General features: G+C 35.9%; 2 protein-coding genes across 3 annotated transcripts; both read left to right on the forward strand.

Moving 5' to 3' along the window:
• The first annotated feature begins 1,727 nt into the window (after positions 1 to 1,727).
• Positions 1,728 to 5,532, forward strand: LOC111367578 (probable protein phosphatase 2C 27). The gene is made up of 4 exons (XM_022988527.1): positions 1,728 to 2,700; positions 3,552 to 3,746; positions 3,914 to 4,119; positions 4,783 to 5,532. Exons 1-4 carry the CDS (start codon positions 2,506 to 2,508, stop codon positions 5,339 to 5,341), a joined length of 1,155 nt encoding a protein of 384 aa, XP_022844295.1. The 5' UTR covers positions 1,728 to 2,505; the 3' UTR covers positions 5,342 to 5,532.
• A 2,723-nt stretch (positions 5,533 to 8,255) lies between these two features.
• On the forward strand, positions 8,256 to 10,974 carry LOC111367579 (F-box/kelch-repeat protein At5g42350-like). 2 transcript variants are annotated; one of them, XM_022988530.1, is made up of 3 exons: positions 8,271 to 8,299; positions 8,441 to 8,496; positions 8,926 to 10,974. In XM_022988530.1, the coding sequence occupies exon 3, from the start codon at positions 9,077 to 9,079 to the stop codon at positions 10,718 to 10,720; it is 1,644 nt and encodes a 547-aa protein (XP_022844298.1). In that variant the 5' UTR covers positions 8,271 to 8,299; positions 8,441 to 8,496; positions 8,926 to 9,076; the 3' UTR covers positions 10,721 to 10,974. The 2 variants fall into 2 exon arrangements, with proteins under 2 accessions (XP_022844296.1, XP_022844298.1); XM_022988528.1 differs by having other exon boundaries at positions 8,256 to 8,496.
• Positions 10,975 to 18,027: the final 7,053 nt, after the last annotated feature.

Consider the following 18,027-nt stretch of genomic DNA (forward strand, 5'->3'; position numbering starts at 1 on the left):
TAGCGAGTTATGAGAAAAACAAATTTATCTCACAAACTATATATGATCTTCAACAAGATCAACATAGTAGCACTCACCAAAAGAATTTTCTAGTAATAAACAGTTCTGATACCCCTTGTTAGGCCCAGAGACTACTTATTTTATGGATTGAACTATTCAGCCACTCATCAAAAACTGTGGAAAATTAAAGAAACCAGAACACAAGATATGTTTCACCCTAAAAGGGCCCAAATGTTTAGTCTTACGACCTAATCATCCATTGAGCATCTGCCATGAAATATAGCTCTAGGTCCACTAACAATAACCAAGAAATCGTTACAAAATGGACGAAGAAACCATAAGTTTCTTCGAATTCTTTCTTGCATCTTTACAACTGGTATCACACTATTCTCAATTTTAAATGACTGTACTAAACAATCAACCTTATAAGAAAAGAGATTGAAAAACACAAAGATTAATTACAAATTTACAAAAGAGAAAACTCTAACTATCACTCAGAGAAAGGGAAAGAGATGAAGAGACTGTGTCGAACCATCTGGAATAAGAGAAGGCAAGAACCAAGTTAAATATTTGGTCAAGTCAATGGTCGCGATCCAAGGCTTAGCATTCAACCATATGGGTGGCTGCTTCTCAACCCTCAAAGAGGCAAAAGGCGTGTAACGCTCAAAACACATTTCTTTTGGTTGGCATTAACCCGAATTAAACCAGCCCAATTCTGCATTGGCTTAAGCAGGCCAAGAAAAAGTGAGGCAACCTAAAACCATTAACAGCAACTCTTCTGATTGTAGATTTGAGAGTGAAAATAGCATCGACTTTTACAACGCCTGGTCTTGAAGAAACATTTGCATTCATCCAATTTGAAAGCAACGTAACCATAATAAAAGAACCCTAATCACATCCATTCTGGAAAATGACTGGTGCTAGTTTTATATAAGAATCCAAATTGGAACCTCCCAATGAGAGTTGGATTAGAGAATTTCACATCATAAACTTTCCTAGTAAGTGGAGTAGATCTGAGACTTAGAAGTTTGTGCTAAATGAATGGGATCTTAGGTTCATATTTATCATGTACAATGATAAATAACTTAAACCCAACAAATTATTTTCAATGATCCAATCATTTTGTATAATTAAGCTAAAATTGCAAATTTAGTTCTCCAAATAAATTATGCCAAAAGTGGAAGTTGATGAGTTTCTTCACATTCATGACTCATTTATCACCATCTAATTTCGAACAATCATATTACACATTCATACTCAAATTTAGATGAGACACGTGTCAATGCATAATTAGATAGCTTGAAAAATTAAAACAAAAGCATCTAATCATTTTCTTACATATTAGTCTATTTCCTCACTTTCCAACTTTTAACCATGGCTAACTGGCTTTATTCAATTTCGAATCTAACGGCCCATATCTAGCCCCACAATTCAGATGGACAAACTCTGCTCAATTATTCCCACATTTCTCCAACTTTCAGAAAGTGAGAAAAAGGTGGAGAAAGCTGTTTTACCTTTGCCGAAAAAAGCCCACTATCAATCAATGAGCATGTGCCACGTGTTTAGAATCAGTGCTATTGTCTCTACCGTCGTTAACGGACCTACCTCTCTCTAATTGATAAAGCAAACAAGTTCTGCCATCTATCACCGCCCATCTTCCAAAGGACATGATCGAACGGCTCGGATGAATTTGTCAGACTACCGGTGTAATCAATATTAACCAATTACTGTCCGCCATGTTGCGAGGATAGTGTTGATTACCTGTAGTCGCCGGTCACGAACCGGCAACCACATTGAAAAGAAAAACAAAAGCATCCATAAATTTCTTTTTCTTTTTCAACTTCCGAACTTTTTTTCGTTTTATTTTCTTCTTGATTGAAATTTCTCTCCATTTTTTATTTCTGGGATTTATTGATTGGCTGAGAAGAACAACGGAAAGAGGGCAAAAGAATCTATGAGAATTATCTGTGTATTTTTGGGTTAAGTTCAATTTATTTTTTATTTTTGTCGTCATAGATATTGGATTTTTATTGTGATGATTCTTTAGTTTGTTCGATTATATTTTAGGAGTAATTAGTTGGTTCCTGGAGTTGGTTTTCATAAGATTCCTGTAGCTTAAGTAGGTTGTTGCTTGTCAAGAATTATCTTTTAAGAAGAACTGAGTGAATTTGGTGAAATTTTTGAATTCTGATCTTGGTTTTGAATTATCTGTAAGGTCGAAGAGTTTATTTGATTTTCAGGGTGTTGAGTAATACAAGATTGATGTCTTATATCTTTTAGCCTCTGCTGAGAAAAGAAGTGAACTTGATTAAGATTAAGGTTTCTTTGGTAATTCTCTCGGAGCTTCTTTTAGTTGACTCATTTAAGTTACAAAGCACTTGGGGATTGGGAAATCTGAGCTTTGAGGGTTCGAAATTTGCCTGGGGTAATTGCATTTTTGTCAGGAAGGGATCTTTTTAGTAATTTATTTTGTGTGGAACGTAAGTTGATGTTTTCGGAAGCAATATGGCTGCCGGGACTGATTTTCCCCCTTTGTTCACTCCCATAGAAGGTGATTATAATAGTGATGATAATGTCGCTCCTTCTGGGAAAGATGGTATGGATGATTTGAGGAAATCCTTGAATGGTAGACCCCCAAGGAATCTTTCTATTGTACGGCATTCTATAAGCACTACAACTCTAGTCTCACCCTCAGATTTGGTAAATAAATTCTTTTCACTAATTAAGCTTCAATATTGTCTAGTTCCGTTAATCTACCTTAAAGTTCCCTGATTACTAGTATATAGTTTTTTTTTTATTGCTGTTAGATAATTTTTGTTTCAAATTCTTACTTTAGTATAATATGTGAGTTGAAGTACTTGATTCAATTGAAGTTATGTAGTTTCAAAGGTATGTTGAAGGATATGTCCCTTTTAATGCATTGCAGTTTCTGTTGTATATTATGTAATTACTCATGCATTCGTAACTTCGATGATATTCCTATATCAAAATTCATTATTTGAAAAATGAAGTTTTCAATGTTAGCAATAGCTGTTTTCAGTTGCAAATTTGTTTAATTAGGGATGTCAGCTGGTTTGTGTCATAGACCCACCCACTAAGCTTTATGTTGTTCTTTATTTTCCATTTTCATGCTACTGGCTTGTTCTCTTTTGCCGCAAGGCCGGCTAGCTTTGTCCTGTTACTACTGTATTTAAGTTTTTTGTGGACGTCTTGTGAAAACAGAGGGATTCCAATCGCTACTTTGTGGTTGCCTTTCCTCTGTTTTTCACTCTTAGAAAGGGCCTTAATTATGTTAAGCTTTCTTTCCTAGATGGAGAGAATCTGAAAGTAGGAATAAGAGTGGAGTCCTTCTTGAATCTGTTTTAACCACGTACAGAAGGATACCAATCTTCAGAACCTTCTGACCTTTCAAACTTCAAAAAGTCACAAGGATTCAAGTTCTTTCTCTGTGTTATTTTTGTTATGGAATTAGAGTTTATCTGTTTCTTGTTACCCTTTTTGTATGATAAACTACTAATATCCTGGCTAATGTTTTGACTCATATTGGCTAGGATTCTGATCTTGAGGTGATTGAAATCAAGTCACCTTCAGATGTAAAGTCAAGCTTTATACCAGTTTTTCGATCTGGAAGCTGTGCTGAGAAAGGACCAAAACCATACATGGAGGACTACCACATATGCATAAATAATTTGCCTCAACATTTAGGCGAGATTACAAGTTCTCCTTCGCTTGGTGCTTTCTACGGGGTGTGTAAGTCAAATGCTACTAACATGTAGCAAATATAGTACAAATTTATTAGTTATTGAATGGCAACCATAAAATCTCGTAAAACTTCTATCTTGCTTCTGGCTCTCAATGTTTACCCTAATTGTCTTCACCATACTTTTCATTAATTGACACACTATATTGGCAGGTGTTTGATGGTCATGGAGGTACAGATGCAGCATCATTCGTTAGGAATAACATTCTCAAGTTTATAGTTGAGGATTCGTGTTTCCCTGCTTGTATGGAAAAGGCAATTAAGAATGCATTTCTGAAAGCTGATTATGCATTTGCTGATGATAGTTCCCTCGACATATCTTCTGGCACCACGGCCCTGACTGCTCTCATATCTGGAAGGTAAGATATCAAAATGTTTTTCTGATGTTAATGCCTTACCTGTGAATTATCAAAAGATGTGCATGTTGAATATCAAGATTCATACATGGCATGTAACCAATTTCTGCTAGCAATTTATATTAATCAGAAGGAAGAATTATGTAAATAAAAGAAAGGAAAACCTGAAACTGATATAATTATGAGTTTCAAGAGTGTGGGGATGAGAAAAGAAATAGATGGGAAGCCTTTGTCTGTTGCAGTTCGTATTTGCTTTGGTGTCAACTTTTTAGGTTTCAGCCCAGTTCTACCTTGAGTTCTGAAAGTGCTTCCAGTTTCTTTGACCAAAGGAAGTATGTAAATTATCTAAGACTAGGGTATGCACGTTCAAGTGTATATCCAAACTATGTGATGGGTCAAAATGTCTTTAAAATTGGTTATTGCAGTACGACATATGTAAATAAATATGCTAAAATGCTCCAAATGTTCTTGTATCATTTTTAGAAGACCAAAAATGTAAATAGTATCAATTTTGACAAGAATGGTGTGATAACCAATGTCATCCTGCAAAGTTTTTGCTTAGTTGGGACCTTAATCTGTGGTTCGGTGGAGCCTCTTACTTTCTTCTGAGTGTCTATTGAAAGAACTCGTTCTGGATTGTGTCTAACATAATTTTACGTTCTGCAGAACAATGGTGGTGGCCAATGCAGGTGACTGTCGAGCTGTGCTGGGGAAACGGGGTAGAGCAATCGAGCTGTCTAAAGATCACAAGCCTAATTGCACGTCTGAAAGACTTAGGATAGAAAAACTTGGAGGAGCCATATACGATGGTTACCTTAATGGCCAATTGTCTGTAGCACGAGCCCTTGGAGATTGGCACATGAAGGGCCCGAAAGGTTCTGCTTGCCCTTTAAGCTCTGAGCCCGAGTTGCAAGAAACACTATTGACCGAGGACGATGAGTTCTTGATTATGGGCTGTGACGGGCTTTGGGATGTTATGAGCAGTCAGTTTGCTGTTACAATGGCTAGGAAAGAACTGATGCTGCACAATGATCCAGAAAGATGCTCAAGAGAGCTGGTTCGGGAAGCGCTGAAGCGCAATACATGTGACAACTTAACTGTTATTATAATTTGTTTCTCCCCAGATCCTCCACCGCGTATAGAAATAATGCAGAGTCGAGTAAGGAGGAGTATATCTGCTGAAGGGTTGAATCTTCTTAAAGGTGCACTTGAAAGTAACTCATGAGACGATGGAAATTGACACTGGGTCCCTTTTATTTCCAGTGGTCTCGTAGTCTGTAATTTGTATCTTTTGAATCATGTGTATATTTGAGAGGGGTGGTATTGTACCAATTGGATGAACAAAACATTTAGCTCTGCTAGTGTAGAATGCATTTCTACTAATGCATAGAATTTCAGAACCATTTCAGAGTCCAATATATATCTTCGACTCTTAAAAATTTTGGATTGTGCAAGTTTTTTTCCTTTTTCGCGATGAAAAAGTCAGACCTCACACTTATAAATTAACCACCAGCCTCTTCCACAGCAGATATGGAACAACCTCTTTCTCACGCATTGAGTCTTGTGGGAGACCAAATCGGTCTCCCCCTCATACAAACTTGCATCTCATGTGATTATTGAGCCTAAGATTTGTTAATAATCTAAGCTCTGATGTGAGAGTTTGGTGATATTGGGCATTTTCAACCCCAAAAGCTAGTTCAAGAGGTGAGACCTTCCCTTACATTTATAAAATGACCACCAACCCCTTCAAAGACCGATGCAGGGACAACCTCAATAATATTAATTATCCCAGCAATCATTATATTTTCACCCAAATTTTAATTGGGTCTGTATTCCTCAAATTTTGTCAATTTGATCATTATACTTTAATGTTGTTTTCATTTGGTCATTTCGTCCAATTATATCGGGCTCACTAAATTGACTAATATCAAATGCTATGTGGGCGTTAATAGAATTTTAGTAATTACTTTTTTCAAAATTTGTAGCGTCTCTTATTATATATTAAAATCTAACCCTTCCAAACACGCTCACGAGTACAAAATCCATCCTTGCTTTTCAACTTCACATTTCATTTAGTTTCTTTTTGAAAAACTAAAATCAAATATATAATGAAATAAAAAAAAAATCTTATTTCATGAAAAAAAGAAATTACTAATCTCATGCTCTATATGCAAAAATAAAAAAAATACACAAACAACATCTACCACATTAATTTGGAGGTAGTTGGAATAACTTTTAATCAATTATAGTATTGACCATAAGAGCAAGTTATGGGTCCGTCCAACTTTAGTCCACCAAACTCATCAATATTCATTATATTATATTCTATGGTACCCTACACGTGGATGCTAGCTGTCGTAATTAAAGCCCCCCGAATATTTTTATTTTTATAAATAACTTTTCAATATTATTAAATTGATCAATATTAAAAAAAAAAAAAAAGAAATAAATAAATAGGCAATGCTACCAATGCATCTCTCACAATGCTCGCTCACATTTTTTTTCTTTACGATGGATAGTTCTTTTATTCCATAACGCAAATGAGAATTACTCGTATTATTATTAGTTGGACATTGCATTAATAGAAATCTTCATTTAATTAGTAGTTTCTTTTGTTAAATGATAGAACGTAATGATTTTCAATTACTACAATAGTAATTAAGTCTTATTATTTTTTTAACAAAAAATAAAAACCTTTAATTTCAGCCTAGAACATCATTTTTTTTTTTAAATTGTATCGAGCCCACAAATTTACAACTAAAAAATTGCCTAAATATGTGGGGAAAGGTTGATTCAATTGTGTAAAATAACATGAAAAGGCTATGCAACAATGATGAAACCCATTAATTAAAAAGAAAAAAAAAAGGAAAATGCGAAAGGAAAGAAACAGCAAATCTGACAAAAACAAAACAAAATCCTACTTGAATGAGTTGAAGATGTTGATGTTTGAAGCCCCTCGGGGCATAGCTCAGTGGTGCAAAGGATAGGAGTGAGGTTATCTCACATCTTGCTAACAATCGCAGTGTGGGGGTTCGATTCCTGAGACATGAAATTGGACTCTTTGTAGGCATAGTGTACAGACAGCTTTTATTCCCTGACCTGCTGGAATTTACTTCCATCACAAAACTCTAGAGACGGGACGATGAGCATCCTCAAGGTTGGGGTTCAACCTTTTTTTTTTTTTTTTTTAAGGTGTTGATGTTTGAACTTTGAAGGGCGTTATTATATTGGGAAAATTTCATCTAAGGCCATCCAATTTGCAGGGTTATTTCAATTGTTTATCTAATTCTTATTTATTTAACCTCGATAATCCAACCTTCTTTTATTTATTTATTTCAATCCGTATTTTGAAAATCAATTTGAGCATCAACTCAGAAAAATAAAGGTTTGATGATCAAATCATCGAATCGAGAGTAAAACAGATTTTTGAAGTGAGCCAATTGATTTTTGACTCATTTTAAATGATTTTTTTTTTTTGAATTTTTAGATATAATGAATCACAGAAGTTTTATTTGATGAAATCATCCAACTTATATTTATATTTTAATGTAATCATTTTCATCAAATCGTTACCAAAATTGATAGAATTCATGATATGACCAATTAAGTTTTTAATTTGAATAAGAATTTTGTGCGTGACTGATCAATGTAGTGTATGTCATTTGACATTATAATAGACTTATTATTCTAAGATAAATATGAAATTTAGAAATACAATTTTTCTAGTACCAAAAGAAATTGTGTTGCCAAAAATATAAGTAGGTCACAAATTCCATAAGTTTTTGTGACGGTTAAAAATAGAATCATACGATAGGTAAATTTAAACAAAATATAAGAAAAGTGATCAAATTAAAACAAATTAAAATCGAGTGACTAACATGAAATAACCTCTGAGGTAGGTGACCTCTAATGAAATTTCTTTATTAAGGGTCTGTTTGGGAGTGATTTTGAGAATTAATTTTTTGACCGTTAGGAGAAAAGTGGGATTCACCTGTAAGAGAAGAAGTCAAATATGACGACTGAAATAGTGAAATAACGGTCAAAAAATTAATTTTTTGGGTGAAAAAATGGGCCCAAACAGGTCCTAAGTTATTTAAGCCGGTTGGTAGTGACAATTCACTGAAATTCATTCCCCCACAGTGCCAAACAGTGCACAAACGAACGAAAGAAAAGAAAATAAAATGTCAGTCTCGGTGATGTATATTTTTTTGTTCTTCATCCCATAAAGACTCGATTTTTATATGACGATTGGATGTCTGATCACTAATTGACTTCTTATGCTGATTGGATCTCATTTGACAGTTCTCATTTTTTTTTTCTCTAGAAATTGATCTTCGATTTGGAGATGGTGGGATTTTGAAAAAGGAATTTGCTTCCAAGGTTCGTCTTTCTTTGTTTCTTGTTATTTTTTGAACTGGTCTGGTTTTTCAATGGTTATATGGATCTTCGATTCCATTTCTTGTGCCCATTGATGTGTGAAATTCCTTTCAAGTTATAAAATGTATTTTATTTTATTTGTTAGGCTTGTGATTTTATGTTAACAGGCCCAGGATATGTTTGAGCCTTGCAAGATAGTAATCCGAGGATTTCATTTGAGTTTTAGAAGAACCTAATTGCCTTTTCAAAATTTTGGAACTCTAATTCCTTTTTGAGCCCTTATACCTTGATTATTTATGGGTTTTTATGGGATTTTACTGTTCTTAGTGCTTTTTCTTTTTCTTATTTAGTATTCGGTGAAATAGTACCAGCCCTTTGTAGGTTGATTATTGAAATATGTAGTTCTTAAACTTTCTTATGTGCTCCGTGTAGGGTAATAATGAGCATGAGAATAGCAGCACCTGGAATTTGCGACAAATTCGAAAAATTATGATACAAGATGAAGTCTTAAAGGTTGACGGGAAAAGAACCTATTTGTGGGGATTTGAGTACTTGAGCGTGTCGGAAAAGTCTGGTCAGGACTATGAATCAAAAGCCAAAAAAGAAGAATTGCAGAAATGAAGGTGATGATGGGGATGATACTGAGGAAATGTCTTTAAATTGTCTTACTCTTTATGGCAGAGGAGGTTGCAAAGTGAGTGCTGATATGAGTGAAGTGTTTGGGGATCCATGCATCAGAAGAAGGTCGAGTACAATCAAAGAAGTGAAAAGGCGTGCAACCATATGTGGAACAGATGAAGGAACTATAGATTGTTTTTCCTATGGAATGAAAGAGAAATTTTGGAAGAGGAACAACAGAAAGCTTTTAGGATGTGAAGAAAAACAACAAAATAGTTGCATGAACGTGCATCTTCCGGATGACATTCTAGAAATGTGCTTGGTGAGACTCCCATTTGGAAGTCTCATGAATGCTCGTCTTGTTTGTAGGAAATGGAAGAACTTGACCACAACCCCTCGATTTATGCAGATGAGAGTAGAAGGCTTATTCCGGAGTCCATGGTTGTTTCTCTTTGGTGTTGTTAAAAATGGTTATTGTTCAGGGGAAATACACGCATTGGATGTTTCCCTTAAGCAATGGCACAAAATAGATGGTCAAATTCTCAAGGGAAGGTTTTTATTTTCTGTTGCTAGCATTAGGGATGATGTTTACATAGTCGGAGGTTGTTCTAGCTTGACTACTTTTGGAAAGGTGGATAGGAACTCATTCAAGACGCACAAAGGAGTTTTGGTCTTTAGCCCCTCGACTGCATCGTGGAGTAGAGCTGCATCCATGAAGTACGCCAGATCATCACCTATTTTAGGAATTTCCGAGATTAGTCCTGATTGTTCAATTGTCAGAGATCAGCAAGATCGTTCGGACAGACATTTAAACAGGTCAAGGGTTGGTGGTGTATCAGATGTCTACGAGGATCCTCACAGACTTTCACTTAGACGCCAATCTAGACACGCTTTTGATGAAAATGATATTCCACCATTTCCCAATATCAAGCCAAGGCAAAAAAATGAAAAGTCATGCCCCAAATATGGTAGAAAATATGTATTGATTGCTGTGGGAGGCCTTGGATCTTGGGATGAGCCATTAGATTCTGGGGAAATATATGATTCTGTATTAAATAAATGGATTGAAATCCAGAGGCTACCTCTAAATTTTGGGGTGGCTTGTTCTGGTGTTGTTTGTAATGGGACGTTCTACGTTTACTCAGAGAGCGACAAGCTCGCTGGATATGACATAGAGAGGGGATACTGGGTTAGAATTCAAACGACTCCATGTCCACCTCGAGTTCACGATTACTATCCAAAACTTATATCCTGTAAAAGTCGGCTGTTCATGCTATCCGTCTCGTGGTGTGAGGGAGACGGTCGTATAGGCAGGAGAAACAAAGCAGTTAGAAAGCTATGGGAGCTTGATCTTATGTATCTTACTTGGAATGAAGTTTCGATACATCCAGATGCCCCAATGGACTGGAATGCTGCATTTGTTACTGATGAAAACCTTATATTTGGGGTCGAGATGTTCAAAATATTCGGACAGGTTTTGGATTTCGTGACTATGTGTGATGTGACTGACACGGGTGCAACCTGGAGTCATATTTCGAGGAATCATATTGCACGTGAACTGGACACCTCGTCATGCATGACAAAGTCAATGGCAGCGCTGCATTTGTAACTAAGACCTCCGACATCTGCAACATCGTGGCAAGACCGACCTTGAATTCTTTATGTAGAGTTTGTAACATTTATCTTTCTGGCTCTTGTATTAAGGATGTTTATTTGGTCCTGCCGTAATATTTTTTGCGGGAATAGAAATAAGTTGTGGATTTGATTCACTGCATATTCGTTAGCATGTGTTTTCTGTGTGTTGTTTACTGGAATGCTTAATCTTTCTTATGGGGTACTGAATTCTGATTTCCATTTTGATTACTTGGGACTCTTTCTTTCTGATAAAATTGTGACATGCCATTACTTTCAGACTTCAGTTTTTCTTATTTCTGATAATAAGTGTTTATTGGTCCAACAACTTGATCACAAGCGTATAAGAATATCATGCAGCGAGCCGGAGACTGGGAGTTGAGGTCTGAATAAGGAAAGAGATTAGAGAACCACGTTTTTATAGCTGAATCAATATAAGAACCCGCTTCTGTATGGTACTTATTTTATTCTCGATTTCTTCTTACATAAATTCTCCATTTCGAGTTTTAAAAAAAAAAAATGGGAAAAGAAAATCTCATATGATTCTCTATTTGTATAAATTCTGAATAATTTGTGCTACTGTTCTTGTAAATTAACAATTGTATTGTACAAGAGTTTCCATATCAAGTGATAATCAAGTGATCTTAACTAGGTTCGACGAACTAACATAAAAAAGAAAATACAGAAATTTATATTTGAATAACAGTCTCAAATTTTAGGTACAATGTTTATTCAAACTTACTCAATATTCAAACAAGATATGGTTAAATATATTTGTGTTTTTCACAAGAATTTAAGTCGCTTATTGTTGTAGTTTGACCCAACTTTTAGTGGGGATTGGAGTTTTAGTAAAAGTGATTTTGAAGAGATTAAAATTATGAACCGGAAAGAAAAGTCGCAGCATTTTCGCTAGTCTACCTCTAACTGGCTACTCGAGTAGTAGTTGGACTTTTAGAGCAAGGAGTTGTTGCTCATCTGTTGCTAGAAGCCACTTGAGCGGCAACGCCGTCCAGGATTTTCTCCTTTTGTTGGTTTGACGCGTATTTTGAGTTAGTTTTCCTCTTTTAGGTTATTTCTAGAGTTTTGACATGTCCCCTATAAATAGTAGACCATTCATTCAGTTTAATTTGAATTGCTAAGATTGCTGTAACAATATTGTTTTTTTCATTGGTTGTTGAATAAAATACATGATCCCTCTATCAATCTATTCCTTACCTTTAATCTTGTTTTTTATGTGCGATCATATACTTCATGTTGTATTATATCGCCTCTCCATTTTCATAACAAGTGGTATCAAAACTATTGGTTGTGATTTTGTTTGATGTTTATGTTATCGATGGTAGTCACGAAATAAGAAATTTCACTTTTGGATTGTAATACAAGATTTTCGTTGTAGCAAGTGAAGATGTGAGTTATATTGGCATAGATAAATTTGGATGATGCATTGTTAAGATATAACAAGATGCCCACAACTTGGACAACAGAAGAGAAACAACAGAAGGATCAGAAAGCACTTTCACAAATTCACCATCATCTCTATAACAATATTCTTCATGATGTTTTAAAGGAGACGACATCAGCTATGTTGTGGTTGAAGTTGTTGCAATTGTGCATGATTAAAAGTCTGGTCAGCAAAATTGCATCTGAACTAGAGGTTGTATTTTCATCGCATTACAAAAGGCGGATATCTGGAAGATCATCTAGTTGTGTTCAAGGAGATTGTCACTAATTTGAAGACATTAGAGGTAAAATATGATGAACAAGATTTGGCCTTAATCTTGTTGCATTCGCTGCCCGTTTTGTTTACTTCATTTAGGGACACGATTTTATATAGTCGTGATACTCTCACTACTAAAGAAGTGTATGATGCCTTGTTCTCAAAGGAGAAGATGAAGTATCTAGTTGGATCAAAATCCTGAGATGGAGATGATCTTGTGGTTCATGGTGTCCGAATAAGGGGTAAGTCGAGGTCTAGTTATAGTAATCAAGTTTGTTTATTGCAAGAAGAAATGACACATTAAGAGAGATTGCTAAAAGTTACAGAGCAAAGATAATTCAACTGCAAATTCTGGGAGCAATCAAACACTTTGGACGAGGCCAACGTAGCTGAGAACTATTTGAGTGATGGAAATCTTTTGGTGATTTCTAACGTGAATTCTAAACCTGATGAAAAATGGATTTTGGATACAGCTTGCGCTCCATATGTGTCCCAATTGGAAGTTGTTTGAAACATATGAAACGTTGACGTAGAGTGTCGTTGTCATGGGTGACAGCGAATCTTATCGAGTAGCTGGTCTTGGGAGAGTTAGATTGAAGCTAGTGGATAAAACATATAAAACACTTGATCACGTTTGACATATTCCAGTTTTGAAGAAAAATCTCATTTCATTGAATACTCTTATCTGAAGGGGTACACGTTCTTCAGAGCAAGTGAAGTCTTGAAGGTTAGGAAGGACGTCCGTGTTGTATTGAAGGGACAGAAGAGGTCCTGGTTATCATCTTGCAAGGTTGAGCATAATCGGTGAGGAAAAGTCAGCACAGATTTAATATTGTGGTAGATATTAATTTTGGTACAATACCTTTGGGATTTGGCTCTGTGTCGGTCCATATTGAAGAATACTACTCAATTAAGTTTGGAGGATATATGTAATTTCGTTTTGCTACCATTGGTTATGGTTTCATAGTATTCAACTGCTAGGGATAGACCCATTAGAGATAGTACATGGATAATGATTTTTGTTGACGTCGAAATTTGTAAAAGTTAATTTCGAATCAACTTTAAGAAAGAGGGGCCATTCGAAGATAATAGTGGGTAAATTCCTTTAAAGTTTTCTTTGTTTTTGCGTACTGAGTTTGTTGTGTTTTTCTTTCTATTCTTTCATTAGTTATACATGGTTCCCAGCAGAAATTATGTAAAATCAGTCAAATCAACTACAGTGTCGAGCTCGAAAGTCAGGTCACCAAATTCTTTTGTGATTGGACGATGAGATCGGTGACCATGTGTCAATATTTCCCTGAGAAATGATAACCTGTGAAGAATTGAAGATTCCAGACCTTAGATTGGTAGCATTGGGCGGTGATTACATCACTTATGGCAAGTGCGTGAGATTGGGCATGTGATGTGACAAGGGGTAATCATAATGTCTATCTTTTGTAAAGGCGGCGAAGAAATGCCGAACTGAAATCTACTAAAGTGGGCCTATGGACAATTTATAATGAGGTCGGAGTTCGGGGGTCAACAATTTTGTTGCACGTGCTTTTGAGATTTTTGAAAGTGTCGAGACTAGCAAGGGGCTTTTGGTGAAAGTATTGAAAGTTGATTATGCTACAGTGTGCTTCGACCCCGTTTGGTAATTTCTAAATTCTTTGTGAAATTTTTTGGGAACCCGATGATTAGGTTCATGTATCCATGAAGGATACTGTGAAAGAGGAAGATTATTTTTGTGTGATTGGAGAAGTTTGGTTCGGGTTGAAGAGCTCAGTTGTTTCGTTACAGTCTTACATATTTTTTCTTGCGGAGAAATTTTAGAGTTTTGTCACTGCACCAGAATTTAGTTTATGGTGGAGATTTGTTGCAATTTGACCCAAATTCTAGTGGGTATTGAAATTTTAGTTAAAGTGGTCTTGAAGAGATCAACATTATGAATTGGGAAGAAAAGTTCCCTGTATTTTCGCTAGCTTATCACTAGTTCGCTGCTCAAGCAATAGGTGAACTATTGGAGCAGGGAATCGTCACCCGCCTGTCGTCGAGGTCTCACTTGAGCAACAGGGTGATTGCTCGCCCAACGCAAAACGCCGCTCGAGCGACACATCATCCGGGATTTCCTCCTTTTATCTATTTCACACATATTTTGACCTAGTTTCCATCTTTTAAGTTACTTCTGGGATTTTGAAATGTCCCCTATAAATGTAGACTTTTCATTCAGTTTAGTTGAATTGCTGAGATTGCTGTAACAGTATTATTTTCTCCATTGGTTGTTGAATAAAATACATGATTCCTCTGTCAATCTATTTCTTGATTTCAATCTTGTTTTCTGTGTGTGATCATATACTTCATATTGTGTCATATCGCCTCTCCGTTTCATAACAAGTGGTATCAGAACTATTGCGATTTTGTTTAAGGATTTTGTTATCGATGGTAGTCATGAAGTATGAAATTTCGCTTTTGGATCACAATACAATATTTTCGTTGTGGTAAGTAAAGATGGGAGCTATATTGCCGTAGATGGATTTGAATGATGTGTTGTTAGAATTTGACAAGATGCCTACAACGTGGACAATAGAGGAGAAACAAAGGAAAGATTGGAAGGCATTTTCACATATTTGCCTTCATCTCTCTAACAATATTCTTCAAGACATTTTGAAGGAGATGGTAGCAGCTGCATTGTGGTTGAAGTTGGAGCAAATGCACATGACTAAAAATCAGATGAGCAAATTGCATCTGAAGCAGAGGTTGTATTCTCATCACATTGCAGATGGCTGATCTTTAGAAGATTATCTAGCTGTGTTCAAGGAGATTGTCGCTAATTTGGAGGCATTAGAGGTAAAATACGAAGAAGAGGATTTGGCCTTAGTACTGCTGTGTTAGCTGCCTGCTTTGTTTGCTTTGTTTAGGGACACGATTTTGTCTAGTCGTGATACTCTCACCATTGAAAATGTGTATGATGTCCTGTTCTTAAAAGAGAAGATGAAGCATCTAGTTGGATCTAAGTCCGGAGATAGAGATGGTCTTGTGGTTCATGGTAATTAGGGAAGGGCTAAGTCGAGGTCTAGTTATAGTAATCAGGATTGTTTTTATTGCAAGAAGAAATGACACATCAAGAGAGATTGAAAAAAGTTAGAGCAAAGGTAATTCAACTATAAATTATGGGAAGCATTCAAACACTTTGGATGACGCTAACATAGTTGAGGACTATTTGAGTGATGAAGATCTTTTTGGCAATTTCTTGCATGGAATCCAAACTTGATGAGGAATGAATTTTGGATACAGCTTGTGCGTTCCATATGCGTCCCAATCGGTACCTATTTGAAACATATGAAATGGTGATCCAATGTGTCGTTGTCATGGGTAACAACGAATCCTGTCGGGCAGCTGGTATTGGAAGAGTTAGATTTAAGTTGGTAGATGGAACATGTAGAATACTTGAGTTCGACATATGCAGTTTTGAAGAAGAATCTCATTTCATTGAGTACTCTTGATTCGAAGGGGTGCACGTTCTTAGGAGCAGGTAGAGTCTTGAAGGTTCGAAAGGGTGTGTATTGGAGGGACAGAAGGGGTCTCAGTTATCATCTTGCATGGTCAGGCAGAATCGATAAAGAAAAGGCAGCACAGGTTTAGTATCGTGGTAGCTATTAATTTTGGTACAGTACCTTTGGAGTTAATACCCAAATAGTCACTGAACTTTGCCAAAAAGTACCCAAAAGGACACCGAAACTTCAAAACTTTCCTAAATAATCACTGAATTTTGTAAAAAGTTCACAAGAGGTCACTGAATTTTAAAACATCCCTAAATAATCACTGAACTTTGTAAAAAGTTCCTAGAAGGTCACTGAACTTTGCAAAAAGTTTTTAAGAAGTCACTAAATCAGTGCTGTTTGGGGTCTCAATTTACAAAGTTGAGTGACCTCCTAGGAACTTTTTGCAAAGTTCAGTGACTATTTAAGGAAGTTTTGAAGTTTGATGACATTTTCAGTACTTTTGGCAAAGTTCAGTGACTATTTGGGGAACTAACCCGTACCTTTGGGATTTGGCTCTATGTCCACATTGAAGAATACTACTCAGTCAAGTTTGGAGAATAGGGTAGTTTCGCTTTGCTATCATTTTTCACGGTTCTATCGTATTTAACTGCTAGGGATAGACCCATTGGAGATAAGTACAAAGATGATGATTTTGTTGAGCATGCTTTTGAGGTTTTTGAAGGTGTCGAGACAACAAGGGGCCTTCGGTGAAAACTTTAAAAGTTGATTTTGCTATAGTATGCTTCAACCCTGTTTGGTTATTTCTAAACTCTTTGTGAATTTTTTTGGAAACCCGATGATTGGGTTTGTGTATCCCTGTAAGATTTTGTGGAAGAGGAAGAGTATTTTTGTGTGTTTGGAAAATTTTGGTTTGTGTTAAAGAGTTCAATTGTTTCGTTGTAGTTTGGCTTATTTTTTCAGGTGGAAAAATTTTGGAGTTTCATCACTACACCAAAATTTGGTTCAAGGTGGAGATCTGTTGTAGTTTGACCCCAATTCTAGTGGGTGTTAGAGTTTTGTTGAAGTTGTCTTGAAAAGATCAAAATTGTGAATTGAGAAGAAAAGTCACCGCATTTTTACTAGCTTACCGTTAACTGGCCTCGAGCAAGAGGCGAACTTTTGAACCTGGGAGCTGTCGCCCGCCTATCATGGAGCTCTCGCATGAGCAACAGCATCGTCTGGGATTTCCTCCTTTTGTCGGTTTCACACATATTTTGACATAGTTTCCATATTTTGAGTTATTTCCAGGGTTTTGACATGTCTCCCATAAATGTAGACTCTTCATTCAATTTAGTAAAATTGTTGAGATTACTGTAACAATATCATTTTTTCCATTGGTTGTTGAATAAAATACTTAATTTCTTTTCCAAACTATTTCTTGCTTTTAATCTTATATTCTGTGTGCGATCATACACTTCATATTGCGTCATATTGCCTTCCAGTTTCACAACACTTATCACTAAATAATAAATCAATAAACTACAAGAAATTAATTATAAATTTATTTACAAGGTAAAATGAGCAAATGAGTTCCTTTACACGATTTTAGTGCAGAATTCACCCAGTAGCGTGGAGATAAAAACAAGGCCCCCCCGTGCTTCATGTACAGAATCGAATCTTGGCAAAATTTTCAATTTTTTTCCTGTGACAACAGAAATCCATTCATTTAACGGAGAGTTCTGAGAACGGAAGGGAATCAAAGAAAATTACTCCAATTTGCACCCGAGAAAAATTTTAGTTCGCAAAGAAGAAATGAATTGATAGTAAAGCTCTGTAAGGGGCGAAGATACACCTTTTGAGTTTCCTGTGATTGGTAGTTTTAAATTTTAAATTGTTGATTTAGTAAAGAATCTTTTGTCGATGTTTTGTAAGGAGATGGAACAGTTCCATACACTTTAAAAATCGAAATTCTTATTTATTATATTTTTCAATCTTTTAAAAAATTTTGTACCAAACATGTACTTGCTTGTAAAAGTTGCAGTGGCAGATCCAACCTTAAATTTGGACACAGGCTACAATACAAATATACATGAATTTATCTTTAAA

Source organism: Olea europaea, chromosome 18 (genome assembly GCF_002742605.1).
Source record: "Olea europaea var. sylvestris chromosome 18, O_europaea_v1, whole genome shotgun sequence".
Taxonomy (NCBI): Eukaryota; Viridiplantae; Streptophyta; class Magnoliopsida; order Lamiales; family Oleaceae; genus Olea; species Olea europaea.

Coding starts and splice junctions, on each gene's coding strand:
- LOC111367579 (XM_022988528.1), top strand. CDS start 9,077: ATGAATCAAAAGCCAAAAAAGAAGAATTGCAGAAATGAAGGTGATGAT.
- LOC111367578 (XM_022988527.1), top strand. CDS start 2,506: ATGGCTGCCGGGACTGATTTTCCCCCTTTGTTCACTCCCATAGAAGGT. Junction 2,701..3,551: donor TAGTCTCACCCTCAGATTTG/GTAAATAAATTC, acceptor CATATTGGCTAG/GATTCTGATCTTGAGGTGAT. Junction 3,747..3,913: donor CGCTTGGTGCTTTCTACGGG/GTGTGTAAGTCA, acceptor CTATATTGGCAG/GTGTTTGATGGTCATGGAGG.